Raw genomic sequence first — 24,143 nt, forward strand, 5'->3', positions numbered from 1 at the left:
GTCTGAACATAATGAAAATAACTCACTTAATATTATGTGGGGTCAATTAAAACAATTAAAACATATGGGAAGACAATCTAAAAGGCCTATATAACTAAACATAATATAAAGCAAATAAGGTTGCTTAAAAGTTGGTGGGAACAATTTGAGCATCCTGAAAAGTTGGTAGTGTTTTGTCCCTATAGTCCCTAGGCAAACCTATGCCCTTGCTTCAAAGTTGCTTTTGCCATTTTCAGACAACACTTACCTTGAAGTCTTCGGGAAGCAGCAACTTGCTCGTCCTGAGGAAGCTTAGGATGTAGCGGAATATCTCGCCGTCGCGATCTATAAAGTAGTGCTGCTTCAAGCTGTCCAGCACGATGGGCTCCGTGCCGTTGAACAGCCGACTTATTCTGCAAATTGATACGAGGGACACACACACACACACAAAATACACACAGTTAATGAAATGAGCTTAGCTCGAGTCAAATGCATGAAACAATTACCCTCCATTTATTTTTCAATTTTATTAGCGGCTAGCCCAAAATGCTTTTTTTTTTTTTTTGTTGCCGCGCCCGCTTGAAACAAGGAGCTTAAGGCAACATTCCTCCGCTGCAGACTCGTTTGAAGTGTCCCTTCTGTGGACGGATTGCACACTCGCAACGTGTACTTACAAAATTAACGGCGTGAATGCGACATTACGCCGCTTTTATTCCACCTGTAACAAGGCTGCAAATGAAAGTGGAGCGATAAATGGACAAAAATCACATACTAATGTTTAGGGGTGTGGGGATACAGTGGGGCAAATAAGTATTTAGTCAACCACCAATTGTGCAAGTTCTCCTACTTGAAAAGATGAGAGAGGCCTGTAATTGTCAACATGGGTAAACCTCAACCATGAGAAACAATGTGGAAAAAAAATTGAGAAAATCACATTGTTTGATTTTTAAAGAATTTATTTCCAAATTAGAGTGGAAAATAAGTATTTGGTCACCTACAAACAAGGAAGATTTCTGGCTGTTAGAGAGGTCTAACAAGGCTCAACTCGTGACCTGTATTAATGGCACCTGTTTTAACTCATTATTGGTATAAAAGACACCTGTCCACAACCAAAAGAATTAAGCGGGATTTAATTAGGGAACGACTTTACATTGTTTGATGTCGCTGCTCATGGAGACTCATATATGCCTAAGGGAGGTGCCTGTTTTGGTTTTAGGTCGCTAGTGGCTTTAGTTTTGAAAATATGGATATATACTTGGATCTCGTGCTACAAAAATGAGAGACTTCCGGCCACAATCTTGGATTGAGGAAGGAGGTGGATGTGACGTCAATGAGTGACATTATCTTCACTACACAGCCATACTGTTGTATGAGAAAGACTAGAGATTCATTTGATTTTGCCGATTTATTCGTTTATTTTTGCATCACGCAAGCCCCATGTGCTGCAGGCTTTTGTTGTTACACGAGGGAGAGTGGTGTGAGCCTTTTGGGGTTTCCAAAAGTTCCTGTTCACTGCGAAGAATGGGACTATTGGACGGACAAGGAAGTGAGTACGCTCTCTGTTTTAAATTATATCAAATACTGGGATCATGAAACACGTTTTAATAAGGAGGTGACTTGCATTTTGTGGATGACAATGCTCCCTGTTTATTTATTTATTGTAATCCCTATAATTTCCAAATTAGAGAGGAAAATAAGTATTTGTTCACCTGCAAACAAGCAAGATTTCTGGCTGTCAAAGAGGTCTAACTTCTTCTAACGAGGTCTAACGAGGCTCCATTCGTTACCTGTATTAATGGCACCTGTTTTAAATCATTATAGGTATAAAAGACACCTGTCCACAACCTCAGTCAGTCAGACTCCAAACTCCAAGACCAAGACCAAAGAGCTGTCGAAGGACACCAGAGACAAAATTGTAGACCTGCACCAGGCAGGGAAGACTGAATCTGCAATAGGTAAAACGTTTGGTGTAAAGAAATCAACTCTGGGAGCAATTATTAGAAAATGGAAGACATACAAGTCCACTGACAATCTCCCTCGATCTTGGGCGTCGACCGTGGCGTCAAAATGATAACAAGAACGGTGAGCAAAAATCCCAGAACCACACGGGGGGACCTAGTGAATGACTTACAGAGAGCTAGGACCACAGTAACAAAAGCTACTATCAGTAACACAATGCGCCGCCAGGGACTCAAATCCTGCACTGCCAGAGGTGTCCCCCTGCTGAAGAAAGTACATGTCCAGGCCTGTCTGCGGTTCGCTAGAGATTATTTGGATGATCCAGAAGACGACTGGGAGAATGTGTTATGGTCAGATGAAACCAAAATATAACTTTTTGGTAGAAACACAGGTTCTCGTGTTTGGAGGAGAAAGAATACTGAATTGCATGGGGGTGGAAACATCTTGCTTTGGGGCTGTTTTTCTGCAAAGGGACCAGGACGACTGATCTGTGTAAAGGAAAGAACAAATGGGGCCATGTATCGAGAGTGAAAATCTCCTTCCATCAGCAAGGGCATTGAAGATGAGACGTGGCTGGGTCTTTCAGCATGACAATGATCCCAAACACACAGCCAGGGCAACAAAGGAGTGGCTTCGTAAGAAGCATTTCAAGGTCTTGGAGTGGCATAGCCAGTCTCCATATCTCAACCCCATAGAAAATCTGTGGAGGGAGTTGAAAGTCCATGTTGCCCAACGACAGCCCCAAAACATCACTGCTCTAGAGGAGATCTGCATGGAGGAATGGGCCAAAATACCAGCAACAGTGTGTGAAAAGCTTGTGAAGAGTTACAGAAAACGTTTGGCCTCCATTATTGCCAACAAAGGGTACATAACAAATTATTGAGATGAACTTTTGGTATTGACCAAATACTTACTTTCCACCGTGATTTGCAAATAAATTCTTTAAAAAACAAACAATGTGATTTTCTGTTGCCCCCCCCCCCCCCCCCCCCCCACACACACACATTCTGTCTCTCATGGTTGAGGTTTACCCATGTTGACAATTACAGGCCTCTCTAATATTTTCAAGTGGGAGAATTTGCACAATTAGTGGTTGACTAAATACTTATTTGCCTTACTGTACTTTCTGTTGATTTTGAGTCACTTCCTATTCATTTTGGGACATTGTTGAGACACTTCCTTTACAGTTACCCCCCCCCCCCCCCCAAAAAAAAAAAAAAACACAAAAAAAAAAACTGGAAGTGAACTGTAAATACCCCAAAATCAACAGGAAGTGACCCAGAAATGCCCTAAAATCCACAGGAAGGAATCGAAAATGCCCCAGAAACATGAAGTGACTTGTAAATGCCCCAAAATAAACAGGAAGTAACCCATAAATGCCCCAAAATCCACAGGAATAGACTAGCCCCAAAATCAAAATGAAGTGACCTTTAGATACACAAAATTAACAGGATTGTTAAAATGCACCGAAAAGAAAAGGAAGTGCCCAAAAATTAACAGGAAATGACTTGAAATGAATTGGACGTTTAGCACAGTCAATGGCACTGAAACCAGAGCATTCACAGCGAGTCTTTTGTAGGCATTTACAGGTCACTTCCTGTTCATTTTAAGGCATTTTGAGGTTACTTCCTGTTCATTTTTGAGGCAAATCCTATTCATTTGGGGACATTCTCGAGTCACTTACTTTAAGAAATCCAAAATCAACAGGAAGTGAGCTGTAAATGCCCCAAAATCAACAGGAAGTGACCCAGAGTTACCACAAAATCCATAGGAAGGGACCCTAAATGCCCCCAAATCAAAATGAAGAGACCCGTAGATGCGCAAAATCAACAGAAAGTGACCTGTAGATGCACAAAATAACCAGGAAGTGACCCGTAAATGCGCCGAAAGGAAAAGGAAGTACCAGAAAAATCAACCAAAAAATGACTTGAAACTGACTGGACGTTTATTAAAAGGAAGTGACCCTGGAACGTCCCCAAGTCAGTAGGAAGCGACCTGTTATCAAGACGGAGTGATTTGATATCAACAGGAAGTTTACCAAAATGCCCCCAAATGAACAGGAAGTCACCCTGAAATGTCCCCAAATCAACAGGGGGTGACCCTAAAATGCCCCAAAATCAACAAGAAGTGACCCTGGAACACGTCCAAATCAACAAGAAGTGACCCTGAAAAAGAACGGGAAAAAAAAGTAAGGCAGTAAAGTGCCTTTTTAAACACGGAATATTTCATGAACTTGACTTGTGGCATTTTTGAATCTTAATGACAAGATTCAGGCATACAGTATGAAGGTGTGCCCTACTGAGTGCCACTGCGTTTAATTGTTGCAAATGTTTAACATGCTCTTTCCTCCAATAATTAAAGCTACTTCTCATGTTCGGCTCGAGGCTGCTGTTTTTCCTAATGCCTCATCTTGTTATTGCCACACTAAATGTGCTTTGTTTTAGCACAATAGAGGGAACGATTGCGTACACTGGCAAGACAATTGGCAGTTTCCATCATTTTAAGTCCAAAAAAGCTGTTAGCCAGGCTTTGTGTGTTTGTGTGTGTTTTTTTTTCTTCAAATTCCTAAGGGGGTTTTATGTGATCGGCGCTTTCATCAAAACTTCCTCCACTGGGTAACAAAAAATAAAAATTGATGCAAACTCCCATGCTAAAAATGACCGTTCTCCCAAAAACGCAGGTTTTTCTGTTGTTTTTTTCCCCCCAAACTACAATTTTTGCCCAAATTACGTCATTTGCACATCTAAAAATTCAAGGCGTAAAGGAGCACAAATGTGTTATTCAGTTTTTGCTAAAAACGTACGGTTCGGCCACAATTTGTCATTAGGGATGGGAATCGAAATCCGATTCCAATTCGGAACCGGTTCCGAGTGTTTCGAGGCCTCGACATCACAATGAAAAAGCCTTAACGATCCCTTTAACAATTCCTAAAGACGCGTATTGCGTCGTGACGTGTCTTGTTGTCCAGACGCATCAAACTAGCATGGCGCCAAGAACCACTTGCTCCAAAGATTGACTACACTTCACCAGGAAAGAGTGTGAAAATGAAAGGTTACGACGGGTAACCACGAGCATTGCAGCCATAAACATAACAATGACAGCACGTAGGTTCAAACGTTCGAAAGTGTGTCTTCCCTTCACGAGGAAAAATTATAACAAAGCGACTTGCAGTCATTGCAAGGTGGAGATAACTGCATCGGGAGGGAATACGACTGCGCTGTCCTCACAGAGAGGCTAAGGCTCAGTCCTGGCTATACAGCTAGCTAAACTCCCAAATGACGATGCAGAAGACGTTGGTATAATTTGCTGACTTTATTCAACCATCACTTGAAGAGTGAAACTAAGAATAGAAATGAAACAAATCAATTTCGTCCCCAATAACAAACAGGTTTGCATCAACGTAAATCAGCGATGATTAGCTGCTAATAACAGTAATAACAAACGGTTAGCATTCGTTCGCTAGCATTAGCACATCGTTCAAACCACTACACAACTGGATTTAAGTGTCCGATCGCGAGTGGAAACACAAAAACAACAACAACACAAAAGATTATACATACAGACGTTGCCTCTGTAGATATTAACATTAACAAAGAACGTAGGCTCGTAGAAGTTTCCCTCTCTCACGAACTCGCTCACACTCGCTTGGATGCGGCATTTCTTCTTCGGGTGTAAGCGCGCTCTTCTTCACGTGAGCGCGCTCTACTTCGCGTGAGGAAGCGCAAGAGCGCCCCCTCTTGAGCGTGTAAGCGCCACAAAAACTAAAAGGCATGCATTTCAATGTAATGGGAAATAATACACGTTAACCCAGCAGTCCCCAAACTGCGGCCCGCGGCCAAAATACGGCCCGCCTCCACATTTGGTCCGGCCATTTTGAATTTTTTTTTTTTCTCAATCGTGTTATTTATTTCCTGGCCTATTCCTTGAAGAATTCAATTAGTAGTGTTTTTATTATCAATTATTATTATTATTATTAATATATTATATTATTATTTTTATTTTATTTACTTTCATTCCGTGAAGAATCCAGAAAGGGTTATTTGATTGTGGCTTTCTGAAAAACAATAATTTTTTACATTTATGCACTTCTGCAATCGTCACACTTTTTCTGTTACAAACTGACCCCGGTCCCTCATCAGAGAAGGAAAAAGTTATGTGGCCCTCACAGGAAAAAGTTTGGGGACCCCTGCTTTAACAAATATTGCCAAAGGCAGAACAACAACCTATCTGCCAATATATACCAATATTTTTTATTTCTATTAGATAAATGATTCAGTAAAATGTTACACATTCTTGTGTATTTGCCACTTATTGCCACAGTTAACATTGAGGCTTTGGGCCTCTTTTGATCTCGTTGTGAGTTTGTAAGGTTGTGACTTCTGATTAAACAAACTTGATGCCAATCAAAACGTTTGTTCTTCTTTTTCCCCAAATTAGAATCGATAAGAGAATCGATAAAGAATCGAATCATTAAGCAATATCGATAATGGAATCGGAATCTTAAAAATCCTATCAATTCCCATCCCTATTTGTCATAAACATACCCATTCATTTCTAATGGCCATAATTTTCCATTCATTTCCATTGACACTATTCACCATTCATTTCAATAGCACAAAAAGTTCCATTAACGTCTATTGATTTCCAACCCATGTGACCTGATATTAACAGGAAGTGACCCTGAAACGCTCCCAAATTAACAGAAAGTGATCCAATATGTACCAGCAGTGAACCTGAAATGCGCCGAAATCAACACTAAGGGGTCCAAAAGTTCCATTAACTCCTATTGATTTCCAACCCGAGTGCCTCGATATCAACAGGAACTGATCCTGAAATACACCCAAATCAACAGGGAATAATGTATTATCAACAGGAAGTGCCCGGAAATGCCTTAAAATCAAGAGAAAGTGACCCGATATAGCAAACATCACAGCAAGGGTACATTCGCAATTTATCAAAAAATGTCATTTTCTGATTCCAACAGGAAGTGAATCGATATCAACAGGAAGTGCCCCCAAAATGCCCTAGAATCAATAGGAAGTGACTGAATTTAAACAGGAAGTGAACTAATTTCAGTAGAAGTGACCACAAAATGCCCCCAAATCAATAGCAAGTGACCAAATATCAACGGGAAGTGACCTCGAAATGCACCAAATCAAAAGGAAGTGACTGGATATCAAGGGGAATTGACCCCGAAATGCAACCGATCAACAGGAAGTGACCTGATATCAACAGGAAGTCAACTGATTTCAGCAGAAGTGACCACAAAATGCCCCCCAAATCAATCGGAAGTGACCAAATATCAACAGGAATTGACCCCAAAATGCCCTTAATCAAAAGGAAATGACCTCACATCAACATGAAGTGACCGAATATAAATAGGAAGTGAACTGATATCAGCAAAAGTGACCACGAAATGCTCCCAAATCAATAGGAAGTGACCCTTAATTGCCCGCATTAAAAAGGAAATGGCCTGATACCAATAGGAAGTGACCACAAAAATGCTCCCAAATCAATAGGAGGTGACTGGATATCAATAGGCATTGACCCCCAAAATGCAACCGATCAACAGCAACTGACCCGATATCAACAGGAAGTCGACTGATTTCAGCAGAAGTGACCACAAAATGCCCCCAAATCGATATGAAGTGACCAGATTTCAACAGGAATTGACACCAAAATGTCCCCAATCAAAAGGAAATAACCTGATATCAATGGGAAGTTACCTGATATCAACAGGAGGTCACATGGTATGAACAGGAAGTGAACTGATATCAGCAGAGGTGACCACAAAATGCCCCCAAATCAATAGGAAGTGACCAAATATCAACATAAATTAACCCCCATATGCCTCCAATCAACAGGAGGTGACCCGATATCAACAGGAAATGACCTGATATCAACAGGAAGTGATCATAAATGTCCCCCATCAACATATAGAGACCTGATATCAACACGAAGTTAATCGATATAAACAAGAAGTGACTTTGAAATCAATCGGAAATGACCAAATATCAACAGGACGTTACCGCCAAATCCCCCAGATCAACAGGAAGTGACCTGATATCAACAGGAGGTGACCCTGAAACACCCCCCAATCAACAAGAAGTGACCTGATATCAACAGGAAGTGACCCTGAAATGGCCCAATCAACAGGAAGTGACCTGATATAAATAGGAAGTGACTCTGAAACACCCCACAATCGACAGAAGGTGACCTGATAGCAACAGGAAGTGATTCAAAAATGACCCCAAATCAAACGGGAAGTGACCTTTATCAACAGGAAGTGAACCAATCTCAACAGGAACTGACATTGAAATGCCCCCAAATCAATAGGAAGTGACCAAATATCAACAGGAAGTGACCCTGAAATGGCCCCAATCAACAGGAAGTGACCTGACATTATCGAAGTGACCTGATATCAATAGGAAGTGACCCTGAAATTCCCCCAATCAAAAGGAAGTGACCCAATATCAACAGGAAGTGACCAAATATAAACAGTAAGTCACCCCAAAACACCAACAATCAACATGAAAGTGACCTGATATCAACAGGAAGTTAACCGATATCAACATGAAGTGACGTTGAAATGCCCCTAAATCAATAGGAAGTGACCAAATATCAATAGGAAGTGACCCCTAAATGCCCCAGATCGACAGGAAGTCACCTGATATCAACAGGACGTGACACGGAAACACCCCCCAATCGACAGGAAGTGAACTGATATCAACAGGAAGTGATCCAAAAATGACCCCAGATCAAATGGGAAGTGACCTTTAACAACAGGAAGTGAACCAATCTCATCAGGAAGTGACACTGAAATGCCCCCAAATCAATAGGAAGTGACCAAATATCAACAGGAAGTGACCCTGAAATGGCCCCAATCAACGGGAAGCGACCTGATATCAACAGGAAGTGCCCAAAAATGCCCCCAATCAACAGGAAGTGACCTGATATCAACAGGAAGTGATCCAAAAATGACCCCAAATCAAATGGGAAGTGACCTTTATCAACAGGAAGTGAACCAATCTCAAAAGGAAGTGACATTGAAATGCCCCCAAATCAATAGGAAGTGACCAAATATCAACAGGAAGTGACCCTGAAATGGCCCCAATCAACAGGAAGTGGCCTGATATCAACAGGAAGTGACCAAAAATGCCCCCAATCAACAGGAAGTGACCTGATATCAACAAGAAGTGATCCACAAATGACCCAAAATCAAACAGGAAGTGACCTTTATCAACAGGAAGTGAACCGATCTCAACAGGAATTGACATTGAAATGCCCCCAAATCAATAGGTAGTGACCAAATATCAACAGGAAGTGACCCTGAAATGGCCCCAATCAACAGGAAGTGACCAAAGATGCCCCCAATCAACAGGAAGTGACCTGATATTAACCGGAGGTGACCTGATATCAAAAGGAAGTGACCCCGAAATTCCCCCAATCAAAAGGAAGTGACCCAATATCAACAGTAAGTGACCCCAAAACACCCCCCAATCGACAGGAAGTGACATGATATCAACAGGAAGTGATCAAAAAATGACCCCAAATCAAACGGGAAGTGACATTTATCAACAGGAAGTGAACCGATCTCAACAGGAATTGACATTTAAATGCCCCCAAATCAATAGGTAGTGACCAAATATCAACAGGAAGTGACCCTGAAATGGCCCCAATCAACAGGAAGTGACCTGATATCAACAGGAAGTGACCTGGTATTAACCGGAAATTACCTGATATCAATAGGAAGTGACCCCAAAATTCACCCAATCAAAAGAAAGTGACACGAAATCAATACAAAGTGACCAAATATCAACAGGAAGTGACCCCCAAATGCCCCAGATCGACAGGAAGTGACTTGATATCAACAGGAAGTGATCCAAAAATGACCCCAAATCAAACGGGAAATGACCTTTATCAACAGGAAGTGAACCAATCTCAACAGGAAGTGACATTGAAATGCCCCCAAATCAATGGGAAGTGACCTGATATCAACAGGGAGTGAAACAATATCAATAGGAAGTGACCCCCGAAACGCCTCCAAATCAACAGGAAATGACCTGATATCAACAGGAAGTGACCCTGGAACACCTCACAATCCACAGGAATTGATCTGATATCAACAGAAAGTGACCCCCAAGCGTTTTATCTGCAGAAGCAAAGCCGCCATGGCAATTTCTCCAGAAATTGCATTTTCTAGTTGTAATATAAGTTGACCCTCGTGCCAACTGTATTCCAAGTAAAAGAAACAAGGAAAGGAAAAAGAAAATACAACACAAAATATGACTTGTAAGCTTTTGATTTAAATGGCGACTTTTTAAAGGGCTTTTGCATCAAGTGTCAGCTGACCCTGACATTTTTTCTTTCATTCTCCTTTTCTTTTCCTTTCTTTCTTTGGTCTCCATCCTCCCGTCTCACTTGCTGGCTTTTCTCTCTGGAAATCGATGCAAAATGCTTTATAAAAAACCAATACTCATCTCCCTGTTTGGCCCGAGGTGTTCCTTTCTCATATGGTCTTGCAATTCTTCCAGCTAGAATTTCACCATACGCCTGCGGGCTAACTCTGTTTTTCATCTCCACTTTTTTAAAAAGCAATTAAAATGCTGCCTGTTTTTCTTTTTCTTTGCCCTCCCCTCCCTCGCCACCACCGCCCTACCACCACCATCATCCGCCTCCTCCTTCTACTGCTCCCCCTCCTACTCCGCTCACTTCATTCACTCTCTCTCTTTCTGTCGGCCTGGTGGTTTGCCCAATCTGTTCAACTGGATGAAAGGTTTAACAGGTAGCACGCTGCACATGCATTGTACGAGTATTGTTTGTAGCAGCCTTTTTATTATTATTATTTTTCTTAGTCTTTTGGACAAAAATATTCCCGAGTCTTAGTTTTAGTAGTTTTGAAGCTTAAGCGGAAAAATGTTGCCACCATAGTCCAGTACAAACTATGCATCTGTGGCCAATTCAAGCTCCTCAAGACTGTATTTAAAGTGCCTGTGACACGATAAAAAAAGAAATCGGTAACACTTTACAATAAGGGTCCCTTAATTAACATTAGTTAATTGATTTTTAGACAGTAACTTATGTTTAAGTAACATGACAATAATTCACTGAATCCCTATCTAACATTTATTAATATATTAATTAACATGAGTTAATGCAATAGTTATTGCATTTTTAAGACAATAACTAATGTTTAAGTAACATTACAATAATTAATATAATTGCTTATCTAACATTTATTAATATATTAATTAACTTGAGTTAATACATTAGTTAATGCATTCATTAATGCATAACCATCAGTAACTAATAGTTTGGTAAAATTAGAAATATATATAGGCCTATATAGGTTTAGGGCGTAGGGTTAGGGTTTGTTAATTTAAGCATTTATAATTTCTTAGTTAAGGGACACATGTGCTACATTTTACAATAAGGGTCCAAAAAGCATTCAGTAATGGTTAATAAAGGTTAAGATTGGGGAACTTTAGCATTTATAATTTCTTAGTTAAGGGATATGTGTGCTACACTTTACAATAAGGGTCCAAAAAACATTCAGTAATGGTTAATTAAGGTTAAGTAATACTTAACTAAGAAATTATAAATGCTAAGTTAACAAACCCTAACCCTATATAAGCCTATATATATTTTTAATTTTACCAAACCATTAGTTACTGTCTGGTTATGCATTAACTAATGCATTATCTAATGCATTAACTAACTCCTGTTAATTAATATATTAATAAATGTTAGATAAGCAATTATATTAATTATTGTAATGGTACTTAAACATGAGTTATTGTCTAAAAATGCATTAACTAATGTTAATTAAGGGACCCTTATTGTAAAGTGTTACCAAAAAATCTTAAATAGCATTATGATTGGAATTAAAATCATATTTTGAGATGATTTGACTATAAACAACAATTTGGCAAAGCGCAGATGATGAGAAATTAAATAGAATAGAACTAGGGCTGTCAAACGATTAAAATTTTTTATCGAGTTAATTACAGCTTAAAAATTAATCGTAATTAAATCGCAATTAATCGCAATTCAAACCATCTATAAAATATGCCATATTTTTCTGTGAATTATATATATATTCTGTAAAATAAATTGTTGGAATGGAAAGATAAGACACAAGATGGATATATACATTCAACATACGGTACATAAGGACTGTAGTGGGCATTTCACTCTACTGTCATTTAAATCTGTCTATGCTGTCCTCACTCCGAAGCGTCGACTTTTTCCATAGCTAGACAGCTAGTGAACGACGCCTTAATAATCAGACTTCTTCCTTTTTCATCTGATTTATTAATAAAATGGCCTCAAACCATTGTCCTCTTTAGACCGTTTACGTAAAACTACAAAAAAAAAAGTAAACAAGCATTGCATTAGCAACAACGTTAGCTTAGCACGCTATACAGGTTGACTAAACATAAACAAAAAGCGTCTAATACAAAAAATATAACATTTCGCTTATTAACATAATATGTACATTCTTTACAACAACCATACTTATGGACAAATCTTTTCCAAGGATCATATAAGCACAACAGAGACGTCGTGCAGCCCATATTGAACTGGCAAGAAAAAAATAAACCATGTCGCAAAGCGACCACAAGAGTTCGCTGTCAGACAGCACAAAACGCCTTGCTGTCAAACTTACCAAAAGGCAGAATACTGTCTGAGAGGGACATGTGTGTTAATTGCGTCAAATATTTTAACGTGATTAATTAAAAAAATTAATTACCGTGCGTTAACGCGTTAATTTTGACAGCCCTAAATAGAACTTTATTGTCATTGTCAGCAAGAATGTTGTCAACAACAAAATCTGAGCGTAAACAAAAGTGGACGCGTAAGAGATCTTCCAAGTCTCTTTTTCGCCTTCGAACACGAGAAATACAGCAAAACTACCCCAACTCATGACACACACGGCGGCAGGGGTGTTTGCCTTCACCGATCGGCCAGCCCCAGGTGTTGAGCAAGTTTCGGCTGGTGGTTCCCCTGCCGAGGACGCAGCAGGGGAATGAACGCCGAAATTGGCACATTCTCGGTGGACAAACATGCCGACGTCGGAGCACGTGGCTGCCCGAGCCCAAGCCAAGGATAGCGCTCTCTAAGCAGGCACACGAAGAGGGCCAAGGGACGGTGGAAGTCTCGACACAATCAAGAACCAGAGACGAGATTGTACGGGTGCTCATCGGCCGGTGACGTTGGTGTGCGACAGGCTGCCGGTCATCGGCCAAGGGGGCGGAAACTACCGCCTTCTCGGTGGACAGGGAGCATTGTCTCCCACAAAATGCAAGTCACTTCCTTATTAAAACGTGTTTCATGATCCCAGTAATTGACATAATTTAAAACAGAGAGCTTACTCACATCCTCGTCCGTCCAATAGTCCCATTCTTCGCGGTGAACAGGAACTTTTGGAAACCCCAAAAAGCTCACACCCCTCTCCCTGGTGTAGCAACAAAAGCCTGCAGCACATGGGGCTTGCGTAATGCAAAAATAAACGAATAAATCGGCAAAATCAGATGAATCTCCAGTCCTTCTCATACAACAGTATGGCTGTATAGTGAAGATAATGTCACTCACTGACGTCACATCCACCTCCTCCCTCAATCCGAGATTGTGGCCGGAAGTCTCTCATTTTAGTAGCGCGAGATCCAAGTACATATCCAAGTGGTCCATTTCATTCAGGAGCAAAAAATAGCGCGTGTAACATGAATTAAACATGCTTTTTTGAGTCCATAAACTTCACTATCAGTTGACGGGACATGAGGCACGAGGCCGATCCGTAGGGGATCTATTCTCAAAAACTTAAATAACAATAACTAAAATATTTTCAAAACTAAAGCTGCTAGCGACCTAAAACCAAAACAGGCACCTCCCTTAGGCATATATGAGTCTCCATGAGCAGCGACATCAAACAATGTAAAGTCTTTCCCTAATTAAATTTCGCTTAATTCTTTTGGTTGTGGACAGGTGTATTTTATACCGATAATGAGTTAAAACAGGTGCCATTAATACAGGTAACGAGTTGAGCCTTGTTAGACCTCGTTAAACCTCGTTAGAAGAGGTTAGACCTCTTTGACAGCCATAAATCTTGCTTGTTTGTAGGTGACCAAATACTTATTTTCCACTCTAATTTGGAAATAAAATTCTTTAAAAATCAAACAATGTGATGTTCTGTTTTTTTCCCCACATTCTGTCTCTCATGGTTAAGATTTACCCATGTTGACAATTACAGGCCTCTCTAATCTTTTCAAGTAAGAGAACTTGAACAATTGGTGGTTGACTAAATATTTATTTGCCCCACTGTATAATAAAACACGTTAAAATGCGATTGGATGCAGGATGCAGAAATATCTAAATTACTAATTTTTTTGCCAAAAAACGGGCAGTTGGCCAAAAATTACCTGATCATTTGAATGGAGAGTTACGCTATTCTGTATGGATACATTATGGAGGCCATCAAAAAAACAAAGAGCTTTTCAAGTTGAAAATTCTTGTAAATAAATGCGTGCATCCCGGAATTTCTATAGATATGAACATAAAACTAGATCCTTGGTTAAAAGCAAAAAAAAAAAAAAATGGGACAGTTATCATTTATTTTAGGTAAACTTTTGAAGTTAAAGTTAAGCTAATTTTTTCCCAGTGATTTTATTTTTTCAAAACATTTCAAAGTGCATGCATGGTGGATTTTATATACCGTAACCTTCGAATGATATGCCGCTACTTTTTTCCTTCAATTTTGAATCCTGCGGCTTACAGTCCAGTGCGTCTTATTTGTTGATTTATTTGGTTTAATAAGCAACACATGCCTCCTAGCATGCATTGCAGCGCTATAGATGTAACTAACAATCAAAATTCATGTTCTGTGCTAATTATTTCTTCAGTTACTGTTCCAGTTGTTTAATTAATTTCTTGTTATGGTATTTGGTAACAGTTTATTTGACAGTGGCATCATAAGAGTGTCATAAAATGGTCATATTTATGACATGACACTATCATGGGCATGACTGAACGCTTATGACAGATGTCATTAAGTGTCATCAAGCAAATTATGTTACTAACGGCATTTATGTCCAGTTTGGACCTTTTAAATCCATTCAAAAGTGAGATAATTTTCCGGATAACACTAAATGACATCTGTTATAAGCGTTCATTAATGCTTATGACAGTGTCATGTCATAGTTATGATTGTCTAATGACAGTCTTATGGTGCCACTGTCAAATAAACTGTTACCAAATACCATAACAAGAAATTAATTAAACAACTGGAACAGTAACAGAAGAAATAATTAGCACAGAACATGAGCCAGCCTCTCCCAGTCAAAATGGATTGGACATCTAGCGCCATCAATGGCAGCCCATCAGTTATATGAGTGCCCTACTCAGAGAGGAACACAAAAAAAAGTGCGCCTATCCAAATAGCTCTCTCGTCTGTGTGGACCATTTGCTCCTAATTTCCTCAGCTTCTGCTCTAGTGAAAGCTCCACAGAGTGCGCCATCAATGTTTCATGGCCTCTGTCCCTTAATATGGCCCAGCGCTGAGGAAGACAGATCGTCGCACATTAGTTACTAGACTAACTTTCTCTTCGCAAGCTGCATTATTTAGCAAGCGATCTATTAAAAGTCACCATCAACTTGAGTTTCCTTAACCACGCTCTTTTAGGAACTCTTCACTCCCCTACCGCCTCCTTTTTTCTAGACTCTGGGCCACGACCGGACGCGCGCGGCGTTCTCTGGATCCCGCCACAGTGTAATTGTTTTGCTTTCTGCTGTCAGCCATTATCCTAATTCACACAAAAGGGGGAGGCAAGAGAGGCTTGGAGGAGACGGGGCGGAGGGGCCCTCCTTCCACTGGCTCCAGCGGAAAGTAGGGCCCCGAGGCCAAGCGTGCTCTGAGGAGGCTGGGAAAAGCGAGAGACAACAGCGAGCGTATGTGTGTGTGCGTGATCCCGGGTGAGAAAGAAACAGAAAGAGACGGGCCGAGCGAGCATGTGTGAAGAAGAGAGAGAGTGGAAGAAGCACTCAGGCTCGCATCTTCAGACTCCCTCCTGTAAACTATCACAATGCGCTGACATGACTCTATATGTGTTTTTTTTTGTTTGCTCGCTTGCCCGTCAAAACGTCTTTGTAACATCTCGCGCTGCAGACTAAAGCAACTGTCGTATTCAAACAACGTACAACGCTGGAGTTTGTTTACGTGACTAGAACTCAGAAAAAGAAGGAAAAGTTTGATACTCAATCTGACAAAGTTGTTATCACTATCACGCGCACGCGGTATAACAGCAAACATAGATATATACTAGTAGGGTGACCACCTTTGCCCGGACAGGTCCTACTTTCACGTAGTATCCTCGTCGTCTGGGCGGGTTTTATAAATTAATAAAAATGTCCGGTTTCTATGATTTTTCACGGGACCAATTTGAAGAGAATCCCTCCGGCTGCTGGGTAGCAGCAGATGACATGGCTCCTACTAGAAGGGAGGGAAAGAGTAGTTCTTGTTTTTGTTGGCGGTTTATCCCTATCATGAGGCATTACCGCCATCTACTGGGTTAAAAATCTGGCAACAACGCCTGACCAGTTGTTAAGTTTTTAACGATAAATACGTAAATAATGGCAACTGTTGACTTCTGTCGGAGCTTTGACTGTAAAGTCCCATTTGCTGTCGCATCGTTGCGCTGCCGATGATTGTAAACTTTTCTAGCAAAGTTTGATTTTTGCTTCAACTAGCAATCAGTAAGCTAAACCATGCTAGGCATTATGGAAAACGTAGTTTTGAACTGCTATGTTTGGAAACATGCTGGTTGAATAGTTTGTCAGTTTACTTTGGTTATTGTTTGTGTGCAATCTAGAACATTGAATGCGAATATCAATTGAATGGGAATAACAATTTGTCAAGGACAATTGTCGTGATAGTAATTTATAAAAATGTTTAGTTGGCACATAGTCTACTGCGTGTATGTGTATTGACTGGACTACATTTCCATGGGTCTGCATTATATATATATATATATATATATATATATATATATATATATATATATATATATATATATATATATATATATATATATTATATTTTAGTCATTATTATTTATTTTTTTATTTTCAAACTGCATTTTCCCATCCAGAGTGAGGGGGCACAATTTAAATATATTAAAGTGATATAGACATCTTTGAGTGAACTTTGAGTAAAATTCAAGTATCTTGAGGCCGGGCTGAGTGTCCTCTTTTTTGGAAATCAAAATATGGTCACCCTATATACTAGTCCTTCTCAAAAAATTTGCATATTGTGATAAAGATTATTTTCTGTACTGTACTGATAAACATTGGACTTTCATATATTTTAGATTCATTATACACAACTGAAGTAGTTCAAGCCTTTTATTGTTTTAATAGTGACGATTTTGGCAAAAAAGTCAAGAAAAAACTAAAATCCCTATTTCAAAAAACTAGCACATTTCATCCGACCAATACAAAAAAGTGTTTTTTAATACAAAAAAAGTCAACCTGCAATTAATTACAGTGGGACAGATAAGTATTTAGTCAACCACCAATTGTGCAAGTTCTCCTACTTAAAAAGATTAGAAAGGCCTGTAATTGTCAACATGGGTAAACCTCAACCATGAGACACAATATGTGGATAGAAAAAAGAAAATCACATTGTTTGATTTTTAAAGAATTTGTTTCCAAATTAGAGTGAAAAATAAGTATTTGGTCACCTAAAAACAAGCAAGATTTCTGGCTGTCAAAGAGGTCTAACTTCTTCTAACGAGGTCTAACGAGGCTCCACACGTTACCTGTATTAATGGCACCTGTTTTAACTCATTATCGGTATAAAAGACACCTGTCCACAACACTCCAAACTCCACTATGGCCAAGACCAAAGAGCTGTCGAAGGACACCAAAGACAAAATTGTAGACCTGCACCAGGCTTGGAAGACTGAATCTGCAATGGGTAAAACGCTTGGTGTAAAGAAATCAACTGTGGGAGCAATTATTAGAAAATGAAAGACATACAAGACTACTGATAATCTCCCTCGAACTGGGACTCCATGCAAGTTCTCACCCCGTGGCGTCAAAATGATAACAAGAACGGTGAGCAAAAATCCCCAGAACCACACGGGGGGACCTAGTGAATGACCTACAGGGAGCTGGGACCACAGTAACGAAGGCTACTATCAGTAACACAATGCGCCGCCAAGGACTCAAATCCTGCACTGCCAGACGTGTCCCCCTGCTGAAGCCAGTACACGTCAAGGCCCGTCTCTGGTTCACTAGAGAGCATTTGGATGATCCAGAAGAGGAGTGGGAGAATGTGTTATGGTCAGATGAAACCAAAATGTAACTTTTTGTTAGAAACACAGGTTCTCGTGTTTTGAGGAGAATCGAGGAAGACTAGCTCTGCTATGAGCAAATCAAACGAAGTGACTAATTTAGCTCAGCACAAAAACGTGTTGCTTCGCGTCACATAAATGACAACAAAGTAACAGAATAAACACACCGAAATGATATCAGACCCTCTGTTAGAACATGCAAACTTACATATTTTGTTCTATCAAGGGTTCCCAACAATGTGTGGTGCAGAGGTTTGTAACGTCTGTACACCTCTAGGATTATTTTCCAACGAAAGTAATGTTCCTTTTGCCTGCTGCTTCTAGTAAGTCAACTCTAAGTCACTATTAAGGGAAGCCAAGCGCACATAGCAAAACCGAAGAAAAACTGTGGAGTCCAGAGTTACAGTGTTATGAAAAAGTATCTGAACCTTTTGGAATTCCTCACATTCCTGCATAAAATCACCATCAAATATTGTTTGATTTTTAAAGAATTTATTTGCAAATCATGGTGGAAAATAAGTATTTGGTCAATACCAAAAGTTCATCTCAATACTTTGTTATGTACACTTTGTTGGCAATAACGGAGGCCAAACGTTTTCTGTACTTCTTCACAAGCTTTTCACACACTGTTGCTGGTATTTTGGCCCATTCCTCCATGCAGACCTCCTCTAGAGCAGTGATGTTTTGGGGCTGTCGTTGGGCAACACGGACTTTCAACTCCCTCCACAGATTTTCTATGGGGTTGAGATCTGGAGACTGGCTAGGCATCTCCAGGACCTTGAAATGCTTCTTACGAAGCCACTCCTTTGTTGCCCTGGCTGTGTGTTTGGGATCATTGTCATGCTGAAAGACCCAGCCACGTCTCATCTTCAATGCCCTTGCTGATGGAAGGAGATTCTCAATCAAAAATTCTCGATACATGGCCCCATTCATTCTTTCCTTTACACAGATCAGTCGTCCTGGTCCCTTTGCAGAAAAACAGCCCCAAAGCATGATGTTTCCACCCCCATGCTTCACAGTGGGTATGGTGTTCTTCGGATGCAATTCAGTATTCTTTCTCCTCCAAACACGAGAATGTGTGTTTCTACCAAAAAGTTCTTTTGGTTTCATCTGACCATAACACATTCTCCCAGTCCTCTTCTGGATCATCCAAATGCTCTCTAGCGAACCGCAGACGGGCCTGGATGTGTACTGGCTTCAGCAGGGGGACACGTCTGGCAGTGCAGGATTTGAGTCCCTTGCGGCGCATAGTAACTTTTGTTACTGTGGTCCCAGCTCTATGTAAGTCATTCACTAGGTCCCCCCTGTGGTTCTGGGATTTTTGCTCACCGTTCTTGTTATCATTTTGACGCCAAGGGGTGAGATCTTACATGGAGCCCCAGATCGAGGGAGATTATCAGTGGTCTGGTATGTCTTCCATATTGTAATTCTTTACACCAAGCGTTTTACCTATTGCAGATTCAGTCTTCCCAGCCTGGTGGAGGTCTACAATTTTGTCTCTGGTGTCCTTCGACAGCTCTTTGGTCTTGGCCATAGTGGAGTTTGGAGTGTGACTGACTGAATTTGTGGACAGGTGTCTTTTATACCGATAATGAGTTAAAACAGGTGCCATTAATACAGGTAACAAGTGGAGCCTCCTTAGACCTCGTTAGAAGAAGTTAGACCTATTTGAGAGCCAGAAATCTTGCTTGTTTGGAGGTGACCAAATATTTATTTTCCACTCTAATTTGGAAATAAATTCTTTAAAAATCAAACAATGTGATTTTCTTTTTTTTCCCCCCACATTCTGTCTCTCATGGTTGAGGTTTACCCATGCTGACAATTACAGGCCTCTCTAATCTTTTCAAGTAGGAGAATGTGCACAATTGGTGGTTGACTAAATACTAATTTGCCCCACTGTATATCAGTATCAGTGAGGAACTAACAACGTAAATGACTCAACCAATCGTCTATCCCTGTCTAAAATGAGCTTTTATTTCACATTTAACATAAAAATCAGGAGCCGTCTGGGGATTTCCTGTCAGCGGACTGTGCTCATATCAAGCCTTTTATTATCAGGGGATTAGGAGGATTGTTTCCTGTGGCCAATTTGGCAGATTTTCTAACGCGCCGCCCGGTGTGTGTTTACCTTGGCCCGCATGGGACTTTGCCGGCTGACACTGAAGACGATGAAGGAAAGCAAAGTGAGGAGTAAAGTTGCATTTTGTACTTAGAAACCCGATTGAAAATGATGCTTAAATTAAGCGTTTTATCTGGGTGGGCGGGCGGTGGTGGGGGCGGGTGTCATCCCGTCCCTAAAGGCCGGTTAATGGGGGCGCGGATGGTCTGGGGGACCACCCTAGGTCCCGGGGGGGATGACGGCCGCCCCTGCAGCTCCAGCAAGGGGGCAGCCGTCAGGGGAGGAGGGGTGGGCTGTGCTGGCTCACCCCCTCGATTGGCTGGGGAGGCCCCCGCGCAGCATTTCCACTTGTCTGTAGGACTATCACACGTCTGATTGGATTCACGCATGACTGCGTGGAATTAGATACACTTAAATAGAGAAACTATCGGTGTCATCATTAGCGATCAGGCAGAAACTACGTACATCCCTAAATGTCCTAACTGAGTACTGCTTGTCATTTTCCCTCCAAAATGTCATGTGACACATTACAGGAGTGCTGTCAGCATTGCTGCAGAGATTGAAGAGGTGGGGGTCAGCCTTTTAGTGCTCAGACCATACGCCGCACTCAACACTCAACAAATATGATATGTTAAATATTGCTATTGATCCTGAAAATATAGTTTAATATCTCTGCATTGGTGATTTTTGTGCATCTAGTGTAAAATCTGAGACTTTTATAGCCATTTTAAGTTGTGTTATACTTATATAGAAAATTAATAGGGATTTTATAAGGGAACGACTTAATTTTTTTGATGCCGCTTCATGGAGACTCATACAGTGCCTTGCAAAAGTATTCGCCCCCTTGAATCTTGCAACCTTTCGCCACATTTCAGGCTTCAAACATAAAGATATGAAATTTAATTTTTTTGTCAAGAATCAACAACAAGTGGGACACAATCGTGAAGTGGAACAACATTTATTGGATAATTTAAACTTTTTTAACAAATAAAAAACTGAAAAGTGGGGCGTGCAATATTATTCGGCCCCTTTACTTTCAGTGCAGCAAACTCACTCCAGAAGTTCAGTGAGGATCTCTGAATGATCCAATGTTGTCCTAAATGACGGATGATGATAAATAGAATCCACCTGTGTGTAATCAAGTCTCCGTATAAATGCACCTGCTCTGTGATAGTCTCAGGGTTCTGTTTAAAGTGCAGAGAGCATTATGAAAACCAAGGAACACACCAGGCAGGTCCGAGATACTGTTGTGGAGAAGTTTAAAGCCGGATTTGGATACAAAAAGATTTCCCAAGCTTTAAACATCTCAAGGAGCACTGTACAAGCCATCATATTGAAATGGAAGGAGCATCAGACCACTGCAAATCTACCAAGACCCGGCCGTCCTTCCAAACTTTCTTCTCAAACAAGGAGAAAACTGATCAGAGATGCAGCCAAGAGGCCCATGATCACTCTGGATGAACTGCAGAGATCTACAGCTGAGGTGGGAGAGTCTGTCCATAGGACAACAATCAGTCGTACACTGCACAAATCTGGCCTTTATGGAAGAGTGGCAAGAAGAAAGCCATTTCTCAAAGATATCCATAAAAAGTCTCGTTTAAAGTTTGCCACAAGCCACCTGGGAGACACACCAAACATGTGGAAAAAGGTGCTCTGGTCAGATGAAACCAAAATTGAACTTTTTGGCCACAATGCAAAACGATATGTTTGGCGTAAAAGCAACACAGCTCATCACCCTGAACTCACCATCCCCACTGTCAAACATGGTGGTGGCAGCATCATGGTTTGGGCCTGCTTTTCTTCAGCAGGGACAGGGAGGATGGTTAAAATTGACTGGAAGATGGATGCAGCCAAATACAGGAACATTCTGGAAGAAAACCTGTTAGTATCTGCACAAGACCTGAGACTGGGACGGAGATTTATCTTCCAACAGGACAATGATCCAAAACATAAAGCCAAATCTACAATGGAATGGTTCAAAAATAAACGTATCCAGGTGTTAGAATGGCCAAGTCAAACTCCAGACCTGAATCCAATCGAGAATCTGTGGAAAGAGCTGAAGACTGCTGTTCACAAACACTCTCCATCCAACCTCACTGAGCTCGAGCTGTTTTGCAAGGAAGAATGGGCAAGAATGTCAGTCTCTCGATGTGCAAAACTGATAGAAACATACCCCAAGCGACTTGCAGCTGTAATTGGAGCAAAAGGTGGCGCTACAAAGTATTAACGCAAGGGGGCCAAATAATATTGCACGCCCCACTTTTCAGTTTTTTATGTGTTAAAAAAGTTTAAATTATACAATAAATTTCGTTCCACTTCACGATTGTGTCCCACTTGTTGTTGATTCTTGACAAAAAATTAAAATTTTATATCTTTATGTTTGAAGCCTGAAATGTGGCGAAAGGTTGCAAGGTTCAAGGGGGCCGAATACTTTTGCAAGGCACTGTATATAAGCTGCACACAGACTATTCATTGTGTCAAAGTGTCATTTTGTCAGTGTTGTCCCATGAAAAGATATACTTAAATATCTGCAGAAATGCCATGGAGTGTACTCACTTTTGTGATACACTGTAGCTGTGCTGGACCAGGATATACTGTCGGACCCGTGGGTTGATTCTAGGCCTGAACGATATATATAAAATTTTATATCTTTATGTTTGAAGCCTGAAATGTGGCGAAAGGTTGCAAGGTTCAAGGGGGCCGAATACTTTTGCAAGGCACTGTATATGGCTAAGATAGGTGCTTGTTTTGGTTTTAGGTCGGTAGCAGTTTTGGTTTTGTAAATATTTGAATTTGAAGTTTTTGAAAATAGGCCCCCTGTTAATCAGCCCCGCCCGCGCCCCGTGTCCCGTCAATAGTTTTGAAGTCTATGCCTCAATGTAGCAATGCTAACGTTTACGATGTTTAATATAGATGTGTTTCCTTATCTTGTTTGTCTGAGCTTTATTTCGATGGTGTATTGATGACCAATAAATATCTGTGAAAGGAACTGGAGTCTCATATGAAACCAAAATGCACGTGTGCCAAGCGCACATACAAACACACGCACGCACAAATGTATGCACGCAGGCATGCCCGGAAAATTACCCACCTCATTTTTATTTACTGTGCGACAAATGGACTTATTGCATATCGCGACAGGCTTATCTGGATGTACTTCACATTACATACACAACAGGCATGAAAATGGATCAGGGGTAAAAAAGATGAGAAGGGTGTGGAGGAAATGTGTTTCGGTACACTGTACAACTAGGGCTGTCCCAAACGACTTATTTTCTCCCGCTTAGTCAGCCGACAATTTTTACGATTGGTCGACTAATCTAATAATCCCCCCCCCCTTTTTTTATTTTATTTATTTATTTATTTTTACTAATTTAGCAATGAAATTTTTGATGGCGCTTATTAATTCACAAAAACATTTTAGAACACTAACATTCTTTGTTAAAGTACAAATAAACATGTAAGTAACAGTAAATTGCTAATAAACATTGAGGTCAAATGCTCATAGCATTAACTAGTGCAAAAGATGGAATGTAAACATATTCAGAACACTGACTTCGCCTTTCCAACATGATTCGAAACAATTGTTAAAAAATATATCAAGCATTAATATTATAGTACACTACTATATATAATCGTATAATAATAATAATAATAGGGTGTCATTTTAAAGCTGCTTTTAGTGTAGAATCTGAATTCTGATGTATGTGGTATTAACTGCAGAAATCGGTATTTAT

At 40.4% G+C, this 24,143-nt stretch overlaps 1 protein-coding gene across 4 annotated transcripts in view; it reads right to left on the minus strand.

Annotated features, from left to right (window-relative positions):
* LOC130916519 (BTB/POZ domain-containing protein kctd15) overlaps nucleotides 1–24,143 on the minus strand; it is a 102,257-nt gene that overhangs the window by 52,964 nt on the left and 25,150 nt on the right. For all 4 annotated transcript variants that reach the window (XM_057837323.1, XM_057837316.1, XM_057837331.1 and 1 more), the window contains one exon: nucleotides 248–392. In XM_057837323.1, the coding sequence (XP_057693306.1) occupies nucleotides 248–392 (145 nt within the window). The remainder of the gene's footprint in view (nucleotides 1–247; nucleotides 393–24,143) is intronic.

This window comes from Corythoichthys intestinalis, chromosome 1 (assembly GCF_030265065.1).
Source record: "Corythoichthys intestinalis isolate RoL2023-P3 chromosome 1, ASM3026506v1, whole genome shotgun sequence".
In the NCBI taxonomy this organism is placed as follows: Eukaryota; Metazoa; Chordata; class Actinopteri; order Syngnathiformes; family Syngnathidae; genus Corythoichthys; species Corythoichthys intestinalis.